This window comes from Hydra viridissima, unplaced genomic scaffold (genome assembly GCF_058129835.1).
Source record: "Hydra viridissima isolate aposymbiotic clone 2 unplaced genomic scaffold, HvirCarnegie_v1 scaffold_1, whole genome shotgun sequence".
Lineage (NCBI taxonomy): Eukaryota > Metazoa > Cnidaria > Hydrozoa > Anthoathecata > Hydridae > Hydra > Hydra viridissima.
The window spans coordinates 4,171,254-4,186,257 of NW_028324300.1; the positions used below are offsets into that span (position 1 = coordinate 4,171,254).

The following is a 15,004-nucleotide window of genomic DNA, read 5'->3' on the forward strand; positions in this document are numbered from 1 at the left end:
ATTTACAAAATTATGAAAAAATTCTGATGGATAGTGATGCTATAAGATCTGATTCACAGCCGCATAAACCGAAAGCTTCAAGGAGGCCTAAGTATCAGCAACTTATTGTTTCTATTTGGGAAAAAATGATGCGTATTGAAAAAGGGAAAAAAGGTCGTGGAGTGATCATTCTTCCAAGCGATTCGAATGCGTTGGTGGAAAAGCTTGAATTGAGTATTGCTGCTTGGCATGCTGGAAATACAGGGTCGAGAAATGAGGCTGTTGCTATTTGCGACGAGCTGTTAAGGCAAGGGGAGATTAATAAAGAGGAATATAAATCGTTAATGAAGACTATTGATAAAATTATTTAAAAAGATTGTTTTTTTATTTAAAAATGCTTATTTGTAATAATCGAATATATGTGAAAAAGAACGTTGTTGGAGGAGGTGGTATTGTAGACACGATTAAAAATTTCATAAAAAGAGCGGCTGCTTCAAGCATGTCAAAAGCAACAGTGAATTTGCTTAAAAATGCTGCAAAAAGCGAGTTAGGACGAGAAGCGATTACAGCTGCAAAATCTGTTGGTAAACAGTTAGCTTTTTCTGCCATCTCCGCTGCTAAAGACGTAGCCATTGATAAAGGTAAAAAGACCATTCAGAAATTAAAGACTGGTTCATCCATTCAAAGTAAGAAAATGTCGAAAAAGAATGTGATTCGAATCCAAGACCTGGTGAAGATGGGGAAGGGCATGAAAATTGCCTGAAGTATTATGCTGTCTTGCGATGTCATTAGAAATGAATTAAAAAGAATTATTTTTATAATAAAAAATGATAAGCACCGACCGATTAAGAGTTACTGAGAACCCAGAGTATGATATTGGTATTGAAAAAATTGACCAACCAATCTCTATTTAAATTCTTCAGGAATGATTACTTTTGAGATTGACTGTCAATCGATTCAAACAGTACCATCAGAGGCTTACATTCTCATTGAAGGAGTGTTGAAAAAGAGTGATGGAACATTTTACGAAGCTACAGACAAGATTGCCTTGGTGAACAATGCTTTGATGTATTTGTTTAACGATGTGACTTATGACTTGTCGGGAGAGCAAGCGGAAAGAGTTATTCATCCAGGTCAAGCCACCACCATTCTTGGAATGATAAAATATCCTTACGGATTTCAGGTTACAGATGGATTAAAACAGATGTGGTTTATGGACACATCAAATCTTGTTGGAAATTCAGGATTCAATGTTAGACGAGACCATTTGTTTGCAGACACTACATCCGTTGGAGCTTTTTTGTTTAAAATTCCGTTGAAGCACATTTTTGGTTTTTGCGAAACCTATGACAAAGTTGTTTATGGGTTCAGACACACCATTACCTTTACAAAGAAAGAATGCGATGATTCGATTTACAGAGCAGAGAGCGTTAGTGCAGGAATGATCGACCTTAAAAAATTCAGACTTTATATGCCTCGCGTTGAATTAGATGTTTCGAGGAAGACTGATTTCATGAATTTAATGGCTAAAAAGATACCTATTCAAGTGGCTTATAAATCAAACAAATGTGAAAGGCAGCTTATTCCAGCTGGGCAAACAGAATTTACCTGGTCGCTTGGAAGAATCACTGACAAAAGCATTCTAAGATTTATGTTTGGATTTCAGACAAACAGATCTTCCAGTCAAACTGTTAATCCATCTATATTCGACCATTGTGATATTAGCAATTTTTACGTGACCGTTAATGGAATAAAGTATCCAAATTACAATTACGACTTGAATTTAGGAGAAAAGAGAGTGGCCATGGCTTATGCAGATGCGTTCTCTTTTGATGAGAAATATTACGGTACAAATGAACTTGTTTGTCAATCAGGGTTGTCCTTGTTTGAATATATAAAATTATATCTATTGTTCTTTGTTGATATCAGCAAGTAAAAAGAAAGAGTGGCGTCGGAAACAGCTGAATTGGTGGTAAACCTTAAATTCCGAACTTCGACTATTGCAAATACCGTTATTTTTGCAGTGGTTATTTCTGATAAATTGCTTAAATTTGTTTCAGATAGAACCAACATGACTGCTCTTTATTGAGATGTCATTTCGGGAAATTTAAAAAAATTGAATTGACTTAAAAAAAAATCTTGGTATAATAAAATGAGATATACAACATCGTATTTGAAAAATTTCCTAAATGGAAACGGTGTTAGTAAAACAGCAAACGATTTAATAACGTTGATGATGCTCGCGGTTGAAAATAATTTGATCAGTAAAGATGAGATTTTAGGAAGAGCAAAAGAAAAGAAAATACGTGAAATAAAAGAAGAAAAACCAACCGATCCAAAATGGGAATGGCTTCGTTTGATTAAGAAAAAGTTCATCACTGTGAAAATGACCAACATTGAAACGGGTGAGGTGATTGAATACAAGTATCTTTACAAAGCGATGGCAGGGACTGGTCGTGGATGGAGATATTTAGAGCGTCGAGATGGAAAGGTAGACAATCGAATCAAGATTGATTTTTTAAATTCTGAAAAGCTTGAAAAACGTAAAAATCAGCAAAATTGATTTTTTAACATGTTAAAAGTTAATAAATTGAAAGCATTGAAAAAAGTTTCTTGATGACTTCTTCACATGGTTGTCATGGTAACCATCATATTGATTTTTTAATTCTTTTCATTCGAGCTAAAACTTAAAAAAAATGAATTCAGGTTAAGAAATTTCTTGGCATAAATAAAAAAGATGGGTAATATGAAAAGTAAATTCGTCGTAGATGAAGTTGTTAAGCTCATTGAAAAAATCAGGCAGCAATGCAAAATGTTTGAAAATCTTTGGAAGCTCAAATGTAGGGTTTGTGCAAATTTGTATAGACCGTTACTTGCAGGGTAGTTTAAAAATAAATACAAGCCGATACACAAAATGATTAAAGACCTCTCCCTTCTCAGAACTCAGGTGCACATGGAATTTATGGAAATTCCCGAGGAGCATATTGGTAAAAAATACTTATACAATATTAAGACTGCTTCGTCATGATCTGTATTATCGAAATTATTTATTAAATACTAGCAAAAAGCAACCCGTAATACGGGTTATGGTCGGTCTGTTACTTAATTTATAGTGGCTGTTTTCCACAATTTAAAGTTGTGAAACCGTAACTAATACCCAATAAGAAAAACGCCTTCAAATTGAAAAAATTAAACCATAAAAATCTGTAAAATTAAAGTATGCGGAGGTAAAATAATTTACCAATTACTTAAGATTGAGTAATTTACAACGGACATAGGTCATACCAGTGTAAGGCATAACCATTTTCCTCGACATTGCTAAGTTCAAAACAATACGCTTTTAGTTACTGACACAAAATAATAACACTTCGTCATGCTTTAAATTGACGAAAAAGTAAAGCTAAATTCTTGTAAAATTTTTTATAACATGAACTTTAATTTATAAGATTAATATAAAGCGAACGTAAATTATACATCAGTTAATTTTTTGGTATCCCCTTGATACATGTTTCTTTAAAAAAAGGAAATTGACTTTAAAACGTTAAATACACACAACTAAATAAATTTATTAAAAATAACTGATCATTTGACTATTACTATATATGGCACTAATCTTACCATTTTTATATATGCCCTCTTTGTTTCAATAGTTTTTAGTAAAGGACCTCCCTTCCCCGTTTTTGCCTTAATGGTGGTCAGGAGAATAGAGTTATTTTTATTAAGAGTAATCAAGTTTTTGATGGAGACCTTTTACCAGAATAATAAAATGTAAAACAATCATTTACATGTATAAGAATTTTTTCTTTTTAATATATATAAGAATTTAACATATCAGAAATTTTTCTTTCCTCAAAAGTGTTGCAAATGCAAACTAAGCTAATTAATTAGTTAAATACCATACAAAATTTAAGTAACTTGATATTCGACAAATGCGCAAAACTACAATCTTCACCCCCCGTTTTAAAAGATCCCCTAAGTTACGTACAACAAATTATCAGGCATAAAATAGAGAAAATTAAATATAAATTTAACTAATTTCATATATTTATATCATTTTAACTGACGAAAATTAACAATAAAAGGTAATTAGGTTTTATTTTTTACCAATCGTATAAATGCGTCAATCGTAAATCTTTAAGAAAAAAAAAACACCACATAAAAACTGAAAATAGATTTACCTATTTATAGTAACCTATTTTGACATGGAAGTTAATATAAACATTTATCAAAAATATGTCTATAAAATCTGTTTCGAAGTGCAAAAGGATTAACAATACTAATATATATAAAAAAAAAAAAAAAAAATCAAATTAAGATATAAACTGCATTTTTAGCATAATGTTGTCTTGGCTTTTTGTAAATAAATTAAAGCAGTAAGTTCCAATAATGAAACTACCTATTATTCATTTTAATCAATAGACACCAACGTGAAGGTAAGCCAAGCAGTCTATCAACACAAAACATCACAACAATAACACATAACAATAGAATATTTACACCCTTGATCCTAAAATCCAGCGAAAATAACAAACCAAATTAAAATATGAAAGGCAAAATTAGAAAACCAATTTAAAGTTAACTATATATTTATCTTTTTACTCAACATATAACTACATAAAAGTATATTTGTTTTTATGTTCAATATTAGTTATTCAATTACTTCAAATTTAGGACATTAAAACACCCTAGATTTAAAGATCAAGGTTGCATACTCTCCCATACACATTACGCTAAACATTAACAGACATTATTCTGTTTCCAGAATAATTAAAAAAGGCTAGACAACACAACCTAGCTCTAAAGCAGTAACACCGCCTGACATTAAATGCTGCCAAGTCGCACCTCTGCTATAAGTACATCGCTTGGCTGGCAAGGTTATCAATCTTGCTCAATATAATACCAACTCACACCACTTTGAAAACATGGAAACAAAATAATTTAAACATATATACAGCTATAAACAAATATGGTTTCATACAACACATATAAACATATTATAACACATATAAACATATTAAATGACAGGTATATTTATCAAAAACTATGAAAAAAACATTAAAATATTTAAAAAAATATAACATTATTTGTGTAACACTTTTCACCCACCATACCTTGAATGAGATGTTTATCAATTTTGAAAAACAAAAATAAAATCCTCTAGTTCTTGAACATGCAACACATTGTTGACCATGAGAGAAACAGGGTTTTTTGAGATATATACCCCAACTCTATCAAATGTTTGACCTTGACTTTTATCAATTGTCATTAAATAAGCCAATCTGGTAGGAAACTGACGACGTTTTAGAACAAAAGGTAAATTAGAATCTGAAGGAGCCAACTGAATTTGAGGAACAAAAACCCCTATTTACCACCAGAAACACTGTCAAAACCTCTGCATCAATATAATTATTTTGAAGAGCACAAACTTTCACTCGAGTATCATAGCATAACCCAGTTTTGAGATCTAAATTTCTAAGTAGCATAATGACACAACCAATTTTCAATTTTAAACAGCATACCTGAAGGAGTTCAGCTGTTCAAAAACTCAACAGGAAAATTATTTCTTTCATTAAGGTCATCAGTATCAATTTGATCAGCACTTAAATAAATTTTGACCTCACCCGGCAGACATTCAAACACTTCTTCATTGATAATGAATCAACATTAGTTGGTGTTAAAATCACGCGTTTAGAATAATCATTTTGATCAGCATCAGCATCTCCATAAAATCTTTTCAACCATCGATTCATTCGCATTAATAATGCACTGATTTGGTATTTCAATGCATCCTTTAAAAGGATCCTCCTCTTTGACAGGTATTGTTCCATTCCCAAGTTTTAGTAGCCATTTGGAAAATTCACCTATATCCATTCACCATATTTTCAGTTAATGCAAACTTCTGCACCCATTGCCAATGCAAAGAACATTTTACACACTATTCTACTATTTCAGCTGGTTGTGTTTATACACAATTCTACTATTTCAGTTGTTGAACATTTTCATCAAAATTTTCTAGATTTAAGCCAATAAACTCATCAATAACAGGCAGATTATAATCAGCCAGCGTTTTACCACTTTGTTTAATAATTTTCTCAATTTGATGAAGAGTAGCTTGTTCAGCTATTAGAAATGGGACTGAGCGGTGAATGAAATCTCCCATCATAAAAGCTTTGTATGTATTCCAGAGATGTAAAGGATTGTCAGATTCACAAAAGGTCAAAATAATTGAAAACAACAGTCTAATTTGCTTTGGCATACGTGTTAAAACCGCCTCAGAAAGAGTATTCTGCCATTCAGTGTCATCTTGCAACAAACCTTTCAAAACACATCCTTCACGAAATGTTTTAAGGACAATACCATTAACAGTACGCACATCCTCCCAAGATGTTGCTCCTTTTACTTGCAAAAGTAACAGTCTAAGAAAAAACAATTCTCCAGTTGGATTAACTTTATACATTCTTACTATCACCTTATCACCACCCCTTCGTCTAACCTTCCATTTACAATGTTTATCATCAAATATAAAGTGATAAGGAATGTCTACATACGAATAGCAATGTGTGCTTTCATTTTCAGTATTTAAGTTAAACCATGCTGTTAGGTGCGTATCACGTTGAGCTGCACGATCTAAAACCATTTGTTCTGCACCTTCTCTACAATTCTTCAGGTGCACTAACATAATGACAATCTAAAAAAGTGTTTACTTCATCATGATTAATTTGTTCATTTACTAAAATATTGGCACAATCGTGACCCTTGTATATGTATTTGTACAAATATTTAACAGCCTTAACAGACATGCAATCTTCAACATTAATGTGAGCTTGATATTTCTTTGATAACCATGGATTGTAAGGTACCACCTGGCGGTTATCTACATTGTTACCTTTAATATTGATAACCAAACCATTATCACGACGTCTATATCGTGGATAACCATTATGAACTACTACTGTGTTAGCATTAAATTCTTTAGGATAGTTTTTGCTGCACAGCCCATCTTTCATGCAGGGAGAATTTGGATTCAGTATGCCACATGGACCGTGATTCATGCAAGTTTTAACAACGTCATAAAGGTCTCGATTAACAATCGGATCTGGAATTTCTGCAGATATTAAATTATTGATATCATATGCTGTTTCAAGCTTATCATCATTTGCAAAGTGAAATAAAATATGAACACGTGGCAAACCACGTTTTTGAAACTCAATAACCAGAACATGTGTTACAACTTTCCCTAATACACCGTGCTGAAAAATGTCTTTGAGAAGGTTATTTAATTTGAGTTTAAATACTCGAATAACCAAGTCAGGTCTATCATTTGCTGTCTGACCTGGATATAAATTTTCAGTTATCTCGCGCCATTTTGGGTTGCAATTGAAAGTAATAAAAAGATCTGGTTTACCATACTTTTTAATTATAGCCATAACATCTTCAAAGTTTTCTTTTAAAGCTCTAGGACTTCCTACATAAGTTGATGGCAAAACTACAACACGCCCTGACCTAACATTATGATCATTTCCGAGGTTGTTTACATGGTCGTGTAAGACATCATACTACTCGCTTCTCAGTTTGTTTTGGTTATTTCTGATGAAAGCAAGGCGCTGGCCTTCAATTTTAACATACGCATCAACAGCATATTGCTGAAACAGTTTTTTGCCATAAAAGAGTGAAGAAAAACATTGTCTAACTGAAAGTTTATAATTGTAATACTGAGATAATGTAACATGATTTCTAACCAATGTAGCACGTTCAGGGTTGTGAACCATTTGATTATGCCAACCAGCATCACCCCTCGGAAAAAAATAGAGGATAAACCATAGGATCTAAGTTGGCAGACAAACTTTATATAGTTTTAAGAGGATGACCTCTTGGGTAAATAACAACTTCCCTGGAAGCAGGTGGTGCACCATCTTCACCAACAAATACAACTGCCACTTCGTTATGTGAAGGGAAATTATAGCGACATCTATCTTGCCCTTCAAGTAAAGACATTTTTACAACTGACACTGAGCGCCCTTCTAGAGCTGCTCGACGAACTTCTTCATCTTCCACATCAGCCATGTTTTTAAATGCAAGAGCAAATGGGTTCTCTTCACTAATAATAGTTTGCTATCGCAACATTAAATCATTTAAGCAAAGATCATTACCACGTTGTTGCATTCCAAAATTTACTGCTGCAAGTGGATCATAGATGTTTAGTTGACAATATGTCGGCGGAACATCTTGATTTGGTCTTAGATTACCTATACGATGAAAAACTTGACCACATATTCTAAAACATAGCGGCCCATGGTTCATGGGTTGAACTACATTAGCTTCAAATGAAGCAAAAGAAAGACAGGCATTATAATTTCTAATATATTTTAAAAAATGCAGATTAGCATTTCTATCTGCATAGTTTCCTTTAAATAAATCTTCTAAATCTTGTGGAAATGATGAAGGTTGCGACAAAACTACCTTTCCATTATGGCAACATAAAATATGTGTTTCATCATGAAATTTCTTAGCACTACAATGCTGACAAACATAATTTATTTCTCCTAAATAATTGTAATCTAGAATAGTATCACTTCTTGCAATACAATACATTCTTTCGTATCTAGCAGCATTTCTAGCATTTTGTCGATTATTAATTTCATTTCGCCTAAGCCTATTTCTTTCATTTCTGCGACGATTATTTTCAACTCGCCTAATCAAGCTCTCCTCATTTGGGCTTGAATTATTTGCTGCTTGCCGAGCAGCATTTCTAGCATTTTGTCGATTATTAATTTCATCTCGCCTAAGCCTATTTCTTTCATTTCTGCAACGATTATTTTCAATTCGCCTAGTTAAGCTCTCCTCATTTGGGTTTGAATTATTTGCTGCTTGCCGAGCAGCATTTCTAGCATTTTGTCGATTATTAATTTCATCTCGCCGAAGCCTATCTCTTTCATTTCTGCGACAATTAACTTGCCTATTAACATTTCCATTTTCTAAACTAATATCTGCTTCTAGCCTAATATCATCCATTTAAACTTCACTTTCAATTGAAAGTTATACGAATCAGAAAAGAAATGAATCCTGAAGATTGCGATCTTTCCTATATAATTTCCTTTCTACTCTAAATAGCACACACAAATACTTTTTAAATATAACAGACTGTCATTTAAATTAAATTATACAATAATCTTATGACTTTAAAAAAATATATATATCAGCTAGGAGATGTTTGAAAAAAATTAGCTTAGCAAATAATTAAAAAAATTATTAAAAACATGCAATTCTAATAATAAACATACTGCTAACAAAGAAAAATTTAAAACAAAAAAAATGTTGTAAACCCTTTTTTGCAAACTTAAACATTATTTCTTCAAAAAAAATTATTAGCAAACATTTTTTAAAAATTCATAAAACTTTACAATATTTTGTTCTTCTATACCACATAAATACATCATCTGATAAATCTAAAATAAAAAAATGTAATGATTAAGTAAATAAATAAGAAAAACATTACATACAAAAAATGAAAATCCATATACCTTATAGAGAAAAGCTGTAATGAGTTACCAGAGAAGGAGTTGTAAAATATTAATATTTTATGTTAGCTTTTACAAAATAATTCATGCTGGAACATCATGATTCCAGAATATTTAGAGCAAAACCATGTAGTAAACAGCGCTAAAGACAAAAAATCAAATTGAGATAAATCAAATTGTATATATGGCAAAATAATTTGTATTGGCTTTTAGATTAATGATTTTGAATAAAACTACCTATCCATTTTTAACAATAGACGCCAACATGAAGATAAGCCAAATGTCTACTAACTCAAAAGATAACAAAAAAACATCACAGCAACAACACAACAATAGCACACACCATAAGTTAATATAATATATGTATATAATAACTTAAGTAAGATAACATTCATATAAAACAAAACATAAGTAACAACATCGCGCAAAATGTTATTAAAATACATTATGTATTTTTAGAATAATCTTTAACAATAATGGCTTGAAAACAGCTAGACCTAAAGCAGTAAAAGTTTGACACTAAACATCATCGTGTAACCCTCTGTTAAAAGTACATCACTTGGCTGGCAAAGTTGACAAATCTTGCTCTACACGTTTACCAAGTCACAGCACTTTGAAACAATTATATAACGGAAACAACATAATATAAACATATGTATAAACTATAAGCACAATAAATGTGTTTAAATATGTATATAAGGTTAAATATATACTTAAATAAATAGCTTATATACTTATTTAAACACATTTTTAAAACAATTATATAACACATATTAACACATACACAAAATTTTAAAAATGTTGCGAGAAAATTTAAAAAGATACAAAATATATATTTACAAATAATACTCTTTACCTTCTTTTTTTCTTCATAAGAACTGTAATCTTCATAACAAAACTTAACCTTTACATACAATAACATGTGACATGCCATGCCAGTGTTGGTACAAAAGTTTAACTTATTTTTCTAAATTTTCTAAAAAAGAACAAAAATATTTAATAGCATCACAGAAATTTCAATGTAGTAATAACCATTTTATGGAAATAGCATTGGTATAACTTTAAATAACATACATACCCCTATTTTCCTTCTAAAAAATAAGATAATAAAAACAAAACTGCAAAAAGATAAACTAAAGCAAAAAAAATGTAAACGATTTAAAAAATTAAAATCCTTTCTACTTTTTCTAATAAAAATTTAAATCCTTTCTACTTTATCTAATTAAAATTTAAATCCTTTCTACTTTATCTAATTAAAATTTAAATCCTTTCTACTTTATCTAATTAAAATTTAAATCCTTTCTACTTTATCTAATAAAAAGGTATATATAACTATTTTATATACTTACTTCAATTATAAGATGATCTTAACGATTATAATTTATCTTCATATGATTCTTTATGTAATATATCTAAACTAATAATTAAATTCCAAAAGAAAAAAAGTTTTAACTCGCTTCATTGATCTTTCTCCAATGGCCACGTGCATTTTAAGAACGCGCTCTTTCAAAGCCTAGAAACTAATGACGAAACGACGACATTAAACATTAAACATAAAACGTTTCTGTACTAATTATATTAAGATGAAAGACCAAATGTTTAAAAAATATGATGAAGAGTAAGACCTGCTGATGGATGACCATCGCGCTCTAAGATGGATGCAGACTGAAATTGAGTTCATGATTTTTGAATGAGATCCTTTTTTAATTCTTTTCGAAGAATTGAAAAAATTAAGAAAGATTGGTATTTAAAAAAGATCTTTATTATTGATATTCATGGAAATCGATATGTGTTTGTTGACGATTTTGAAGTGATTGATGAATCCGGCGCTTCTTAAACACTCGGTTCTGATAGAGATGGAAATCCTCTTTTGGTCGATTTTGATTCTGGTTTTGGGGAATGGGAGTACGATCAACAGTTTGAAAAATGGAAGGAACGTGCGCTCCTGCTACCTAAAAAATAATGGTTTTTCAATATCCTTTAGATCTTGAAAAGTTGCTAAAATGAAAAAATTGAATTGAGCTAAATAAATTTTCCTTCCAAATGAAAAAGATGGAAAGAAAGTATGTGATTAAATTTGATGAAATGGGTTGTGCACATCTATTTGATGAAATAAGTGAAATTCATGCGAATTATCTTGCTGCTTAATTTTTTAATTCTTTTCACGGGAGAATTGAAAAAACTGTAAAGACTTTTCGAAGAAGAGAATATGCCGAAAGTGTGCCAAGATTTTAAAAAATTGAATTGACTTAAAGAAAATCATGGCGAAAATAAAATGAGTGGTAAATCTTCAAAGAAATTAATCGCCAAAGAGCGAAAAATTGAAAGCACCGAAAAAAAAAATCTTTTCCTTATAAAAATGGAAGATAAAGCTGTTGCTAAAAAGCAAAAAGCTAAAACTGTCGCCAAAGAGCGAAAAATTGAAAATGACTTAAATAAAAATCTTTTCGTAATAAAAATGGATAGAATGACCGTGAAAGATTTTAAAATGATGGCTAAAGACCGTGCCATCTAAGGTATCACAAAAATGAGAAAAGCCGGGCTCGTTGAAGCTATAAAAACAACAAGACCTATTATTGGTTCTAAACCTGTAACGCGTAGACCTACAACTGATGCAAGACCAATTGTTCAAAGACCGGTTCCTGCACAAAGACCTGTTTCCAATGACTTGATTTCATTCGGACCTGCTCGCTTGCAAAATCGGGTGACTAGAGCTGAACCATCTATCCTTGACACACCTGTTGTCGATTCAACGAACGTCATCACACCTGGTCCTCCTGGTTTATTTTCAAGGTTTAAGACGACTGCTATGAATGTGGTTAATCATGGTTTCAACCAAGTGCTTACTGTTATTGATCCATACGTTCTAACTGCTGTGAAGAATGCAGTGAGCAGCGTTAGAAATGGAGTGGAAAAAACGATAAAGTCTCTCAAAGGTCTTGTATTTAGTACACCTGTTCCCGCTCCTCGTCCCGTTAGACCTTTTACAATAAAGTTTAAAATGACTGATCATGCAGTGGAGCATACTGTTAGGCAATTTTCTTACGAACCTTCTGTTCGATATGAAGACCTTGCAGCCTTTTTTAACTTGGTTAGAGAGTCTACTATTCATGTCATGGAAGGAGAAAGGAATACAAAAGTAAGAATTATTTTAACGTGTGAAATGAAATCTGTAAGCATCTTGACTGGTGAAGAAGCTACTCGAATGGCTAGTTTTTCATCCAACTCTGAAATTATACTAGAGGCTAAGGATTTAAGAAAGTTAATGGGTGAAATGGAAGAAAAAGTCTTGGAAAATAGAGTCAAATACAATAAGATGGGATCTAATTGCAGAATATCTAAAATTTTAAGAATGGATATTAACTTTATTGATTACGAACCTTTCAGCGGATCTTCCTACATTCATTTCCCTACTGAACTGAAAAACAAAAAGGCGATTATCAACATGGAAAACAAAGACGATCAATTCTTTAAATGGTCGGTCACCAGAGCGCTGAATCTGAAAAATAGAGACAATCAAAGAATTAATGAAGAGTTGGTTCTAAAATCAGAAGAGTTGAAATGGGAAGGAATTAAATTTCCTGTCGATCTTAATAAAATCGACAAGTTTGAAAAGATCAATCCAGACATTAGCATCAACGTCTTTTGTTATATTGAAAAAAAACCTCGCCCTGTGCGAACATCTGAATTTTTAGATCGAAAGCATACTGTTGCTTTGCTGCTCATTTCAAACAATGACACTAACCATTATTGTGTGATTAAAAATTTCAGTCGATTTGCTGGTTCTTCAGTATCAGCTCGTCAACACAAAAAATATTTTTACAGAAATTGCCTCCAAGCTTATGACCAGGAAGAAAAGCTCCAAAATTATCAACCTTATTGCTATGCTAAAGCCCCAGTGAGAATCGAACTTCCTAAAGAAGGAACAACCGTTCAGCTTAAAAACTATAAAATGTCGATGAAAGTTCCGTACGTCGTATATGCCGACTTTGAAAGTTTCATCAAACCCATTGACGATAACACTAAATATCCTGATGATGATTCGTACACCAAAAAATGCCAAAAACACGTTTCAAGCTCCTTCTGCTATTACATCAAATGCTTCGACGAAAACCTTTATAAAGGAAAACCTGTCACGTACACAGCAGAAAGCGATGATGATGATGTTGCGCAAAAGTTTGTAAACAGTCTCGAAACAGACCTTAGAAAAATTTGGAACAAGATTGATTTAATAGAAAAGAAAGTGATGACTGATGAGGATGAAAAGAATTTTAAAGATGCAACACAATGTCACATTTGCAGTAAAGATCTTGACGGTGATAAAGTGTGCGATCACTGCCATTTGATTGGAAAATATCGAGGAGCTGCGCATAACAAATGCAATGCAAAATATCAAATTCCAAAATTCATACCCGTCATTTTCAATAATTTGTCTGGTTATGACAGCCATTTGTTCATCAAGAAATTAGATGGAAAATTAAATTGCATACCCAACAACGATGAAAAATACATCAGCTTCTCAAAAAGCATCAAAGTGAGAGAATTTATTGATAAGAAAGGCAAACTGAAGGAAGTATGGAAAGAATTGAGGTTTATTGACTGCTTCAGATTCATGGCTGGTAGTTTAGACAGTTTGGCTAAAAATCTAAACAACGACCGATGCAAAAACGTTGCTAAATATTACTCTGGAAAGCAATTTGATTTATTAAGAAAAAAAGGCGTTTACCCTTATGAATGGGTGGACTTCATTGATAAATTCTCAGAAACAAAATTACCTCCTATTGAAGCCTTCCATTCCAAACTGAACGATGATGAAATAGACTATGCGCATGCTCAAAACGTTTGGAACGAATTGGATGTGAAACGTTTAAAGGCTACCACGAACTATACAACGTCTCTGATGTCTTGATGCTTGCAGATGTCTTTGAAAATTTCAGAGAGGTGTGTCGTACCTATTACGGTCTTGACCCTCCTTGGTATTACACCTCCCCTGGTTCAGCTTGGGATGCGATGTTAAAAATAACTGGAATTAAATTAGAGCTTCTATTCGATCCTGACATGCTTCTCATGTTTCAAAGTGGAATACGCGGTGGAATCAGCATGATCTCGAACCGACTTGAAACTGCTAATAACAAATACATGGGCGACTTGTACGATCCTTCAAAACCATCGAAATTCATTCAGTACTTGGACGCTAACAACTTGTACGGATGGGCGATGAGCAAAAATCTTCCCGTTGGAGAATTTAGATGGATGAATGAAGATGAACTCTCAAATTGGAAACCTATGCCCTGCATTCTTGAAGTCGATTTGGACTACCCTGATCACCTTCACGACAATTACAACGATTAGCCCTTAGCTACTGAAAGATTAAAAATAGGCAAAGTAGACAAGCTGGTTCCGAATTTCAACAACAAAGAGAAATACGTTGTCTATCATGAAAACATGAAACTATATGAGCGAATGGGTTTGGTCATTACCAAAATTCATCGAGGCATCACCTTTAC

General features: G+C 32.3%; 1 protein-coding gene and 1 pseudogene across 2 annotated transcripts; both read right to left on the bottom strand.

Annotated features, from left to right (window-relative positions):
* Positions 1-3,242: 3,242 nt before the first annotated feature.
* On the bottom strand, positions 3,243-7,406 carry LOC149892955 (uncharacterized). Its single transcript, XM_090086746.1, has 3 exons — positions 6,711-7,406; positions 6,528-6,667; positions 3,243-3,297 (listed from the first exon to the last, which is right to left on the bottom strand). Exons 1-3 carry the CDS (start codon positions 7,404-7,406, stop codon positions 3,243-3,245), a joined length of 891 nt encoding a protein of 296 aa, XP_089942872.1.
* Position 7,407: 1 nt separating this feature from the next.
* LOC149892956 (uncharacterized) lies at positions 7,408-10,986 on the bottom strand (annotated as a pseudogene). Its single transcript, XR_016451136.1, has 4 exons — positions 10,847-10,986; positions 10,354-10,473; positions 9,529-9,639; positions 7,408-9,425 (listed from the first exon to the last, which is right to left on the bottom strand). The product of XR_016451136.1 is annotated as an uncharacterized LOC149892956 (transcript).
* Between the last annotated feature and the right edge of the window lie 4,018 nt (positions 10,987-15,004).

Coding starts and splice junctions, on each gene's coding strand:
- LOC149892955 (XM_090086746.1), bottom strand. CDS start 7,406: ATGGCTATAATTAAAAAGTATGGTAAACCAGATCTTTTTATTACTTTC. Junction 6,668..6,710: donor ACGATTGTGCCAATATTTTA/GTAAATGAACAA, acceptor ACACTTTTTTAG/ATTGTCATTATGTTAGTGCA. Junction 3,298..6,527: donor GAAAGCACACATTGCTATTC/GTATGTAGACAT, acceptor TTTTGAACTTAG/CAATGTCGAGGAAAATGGTT.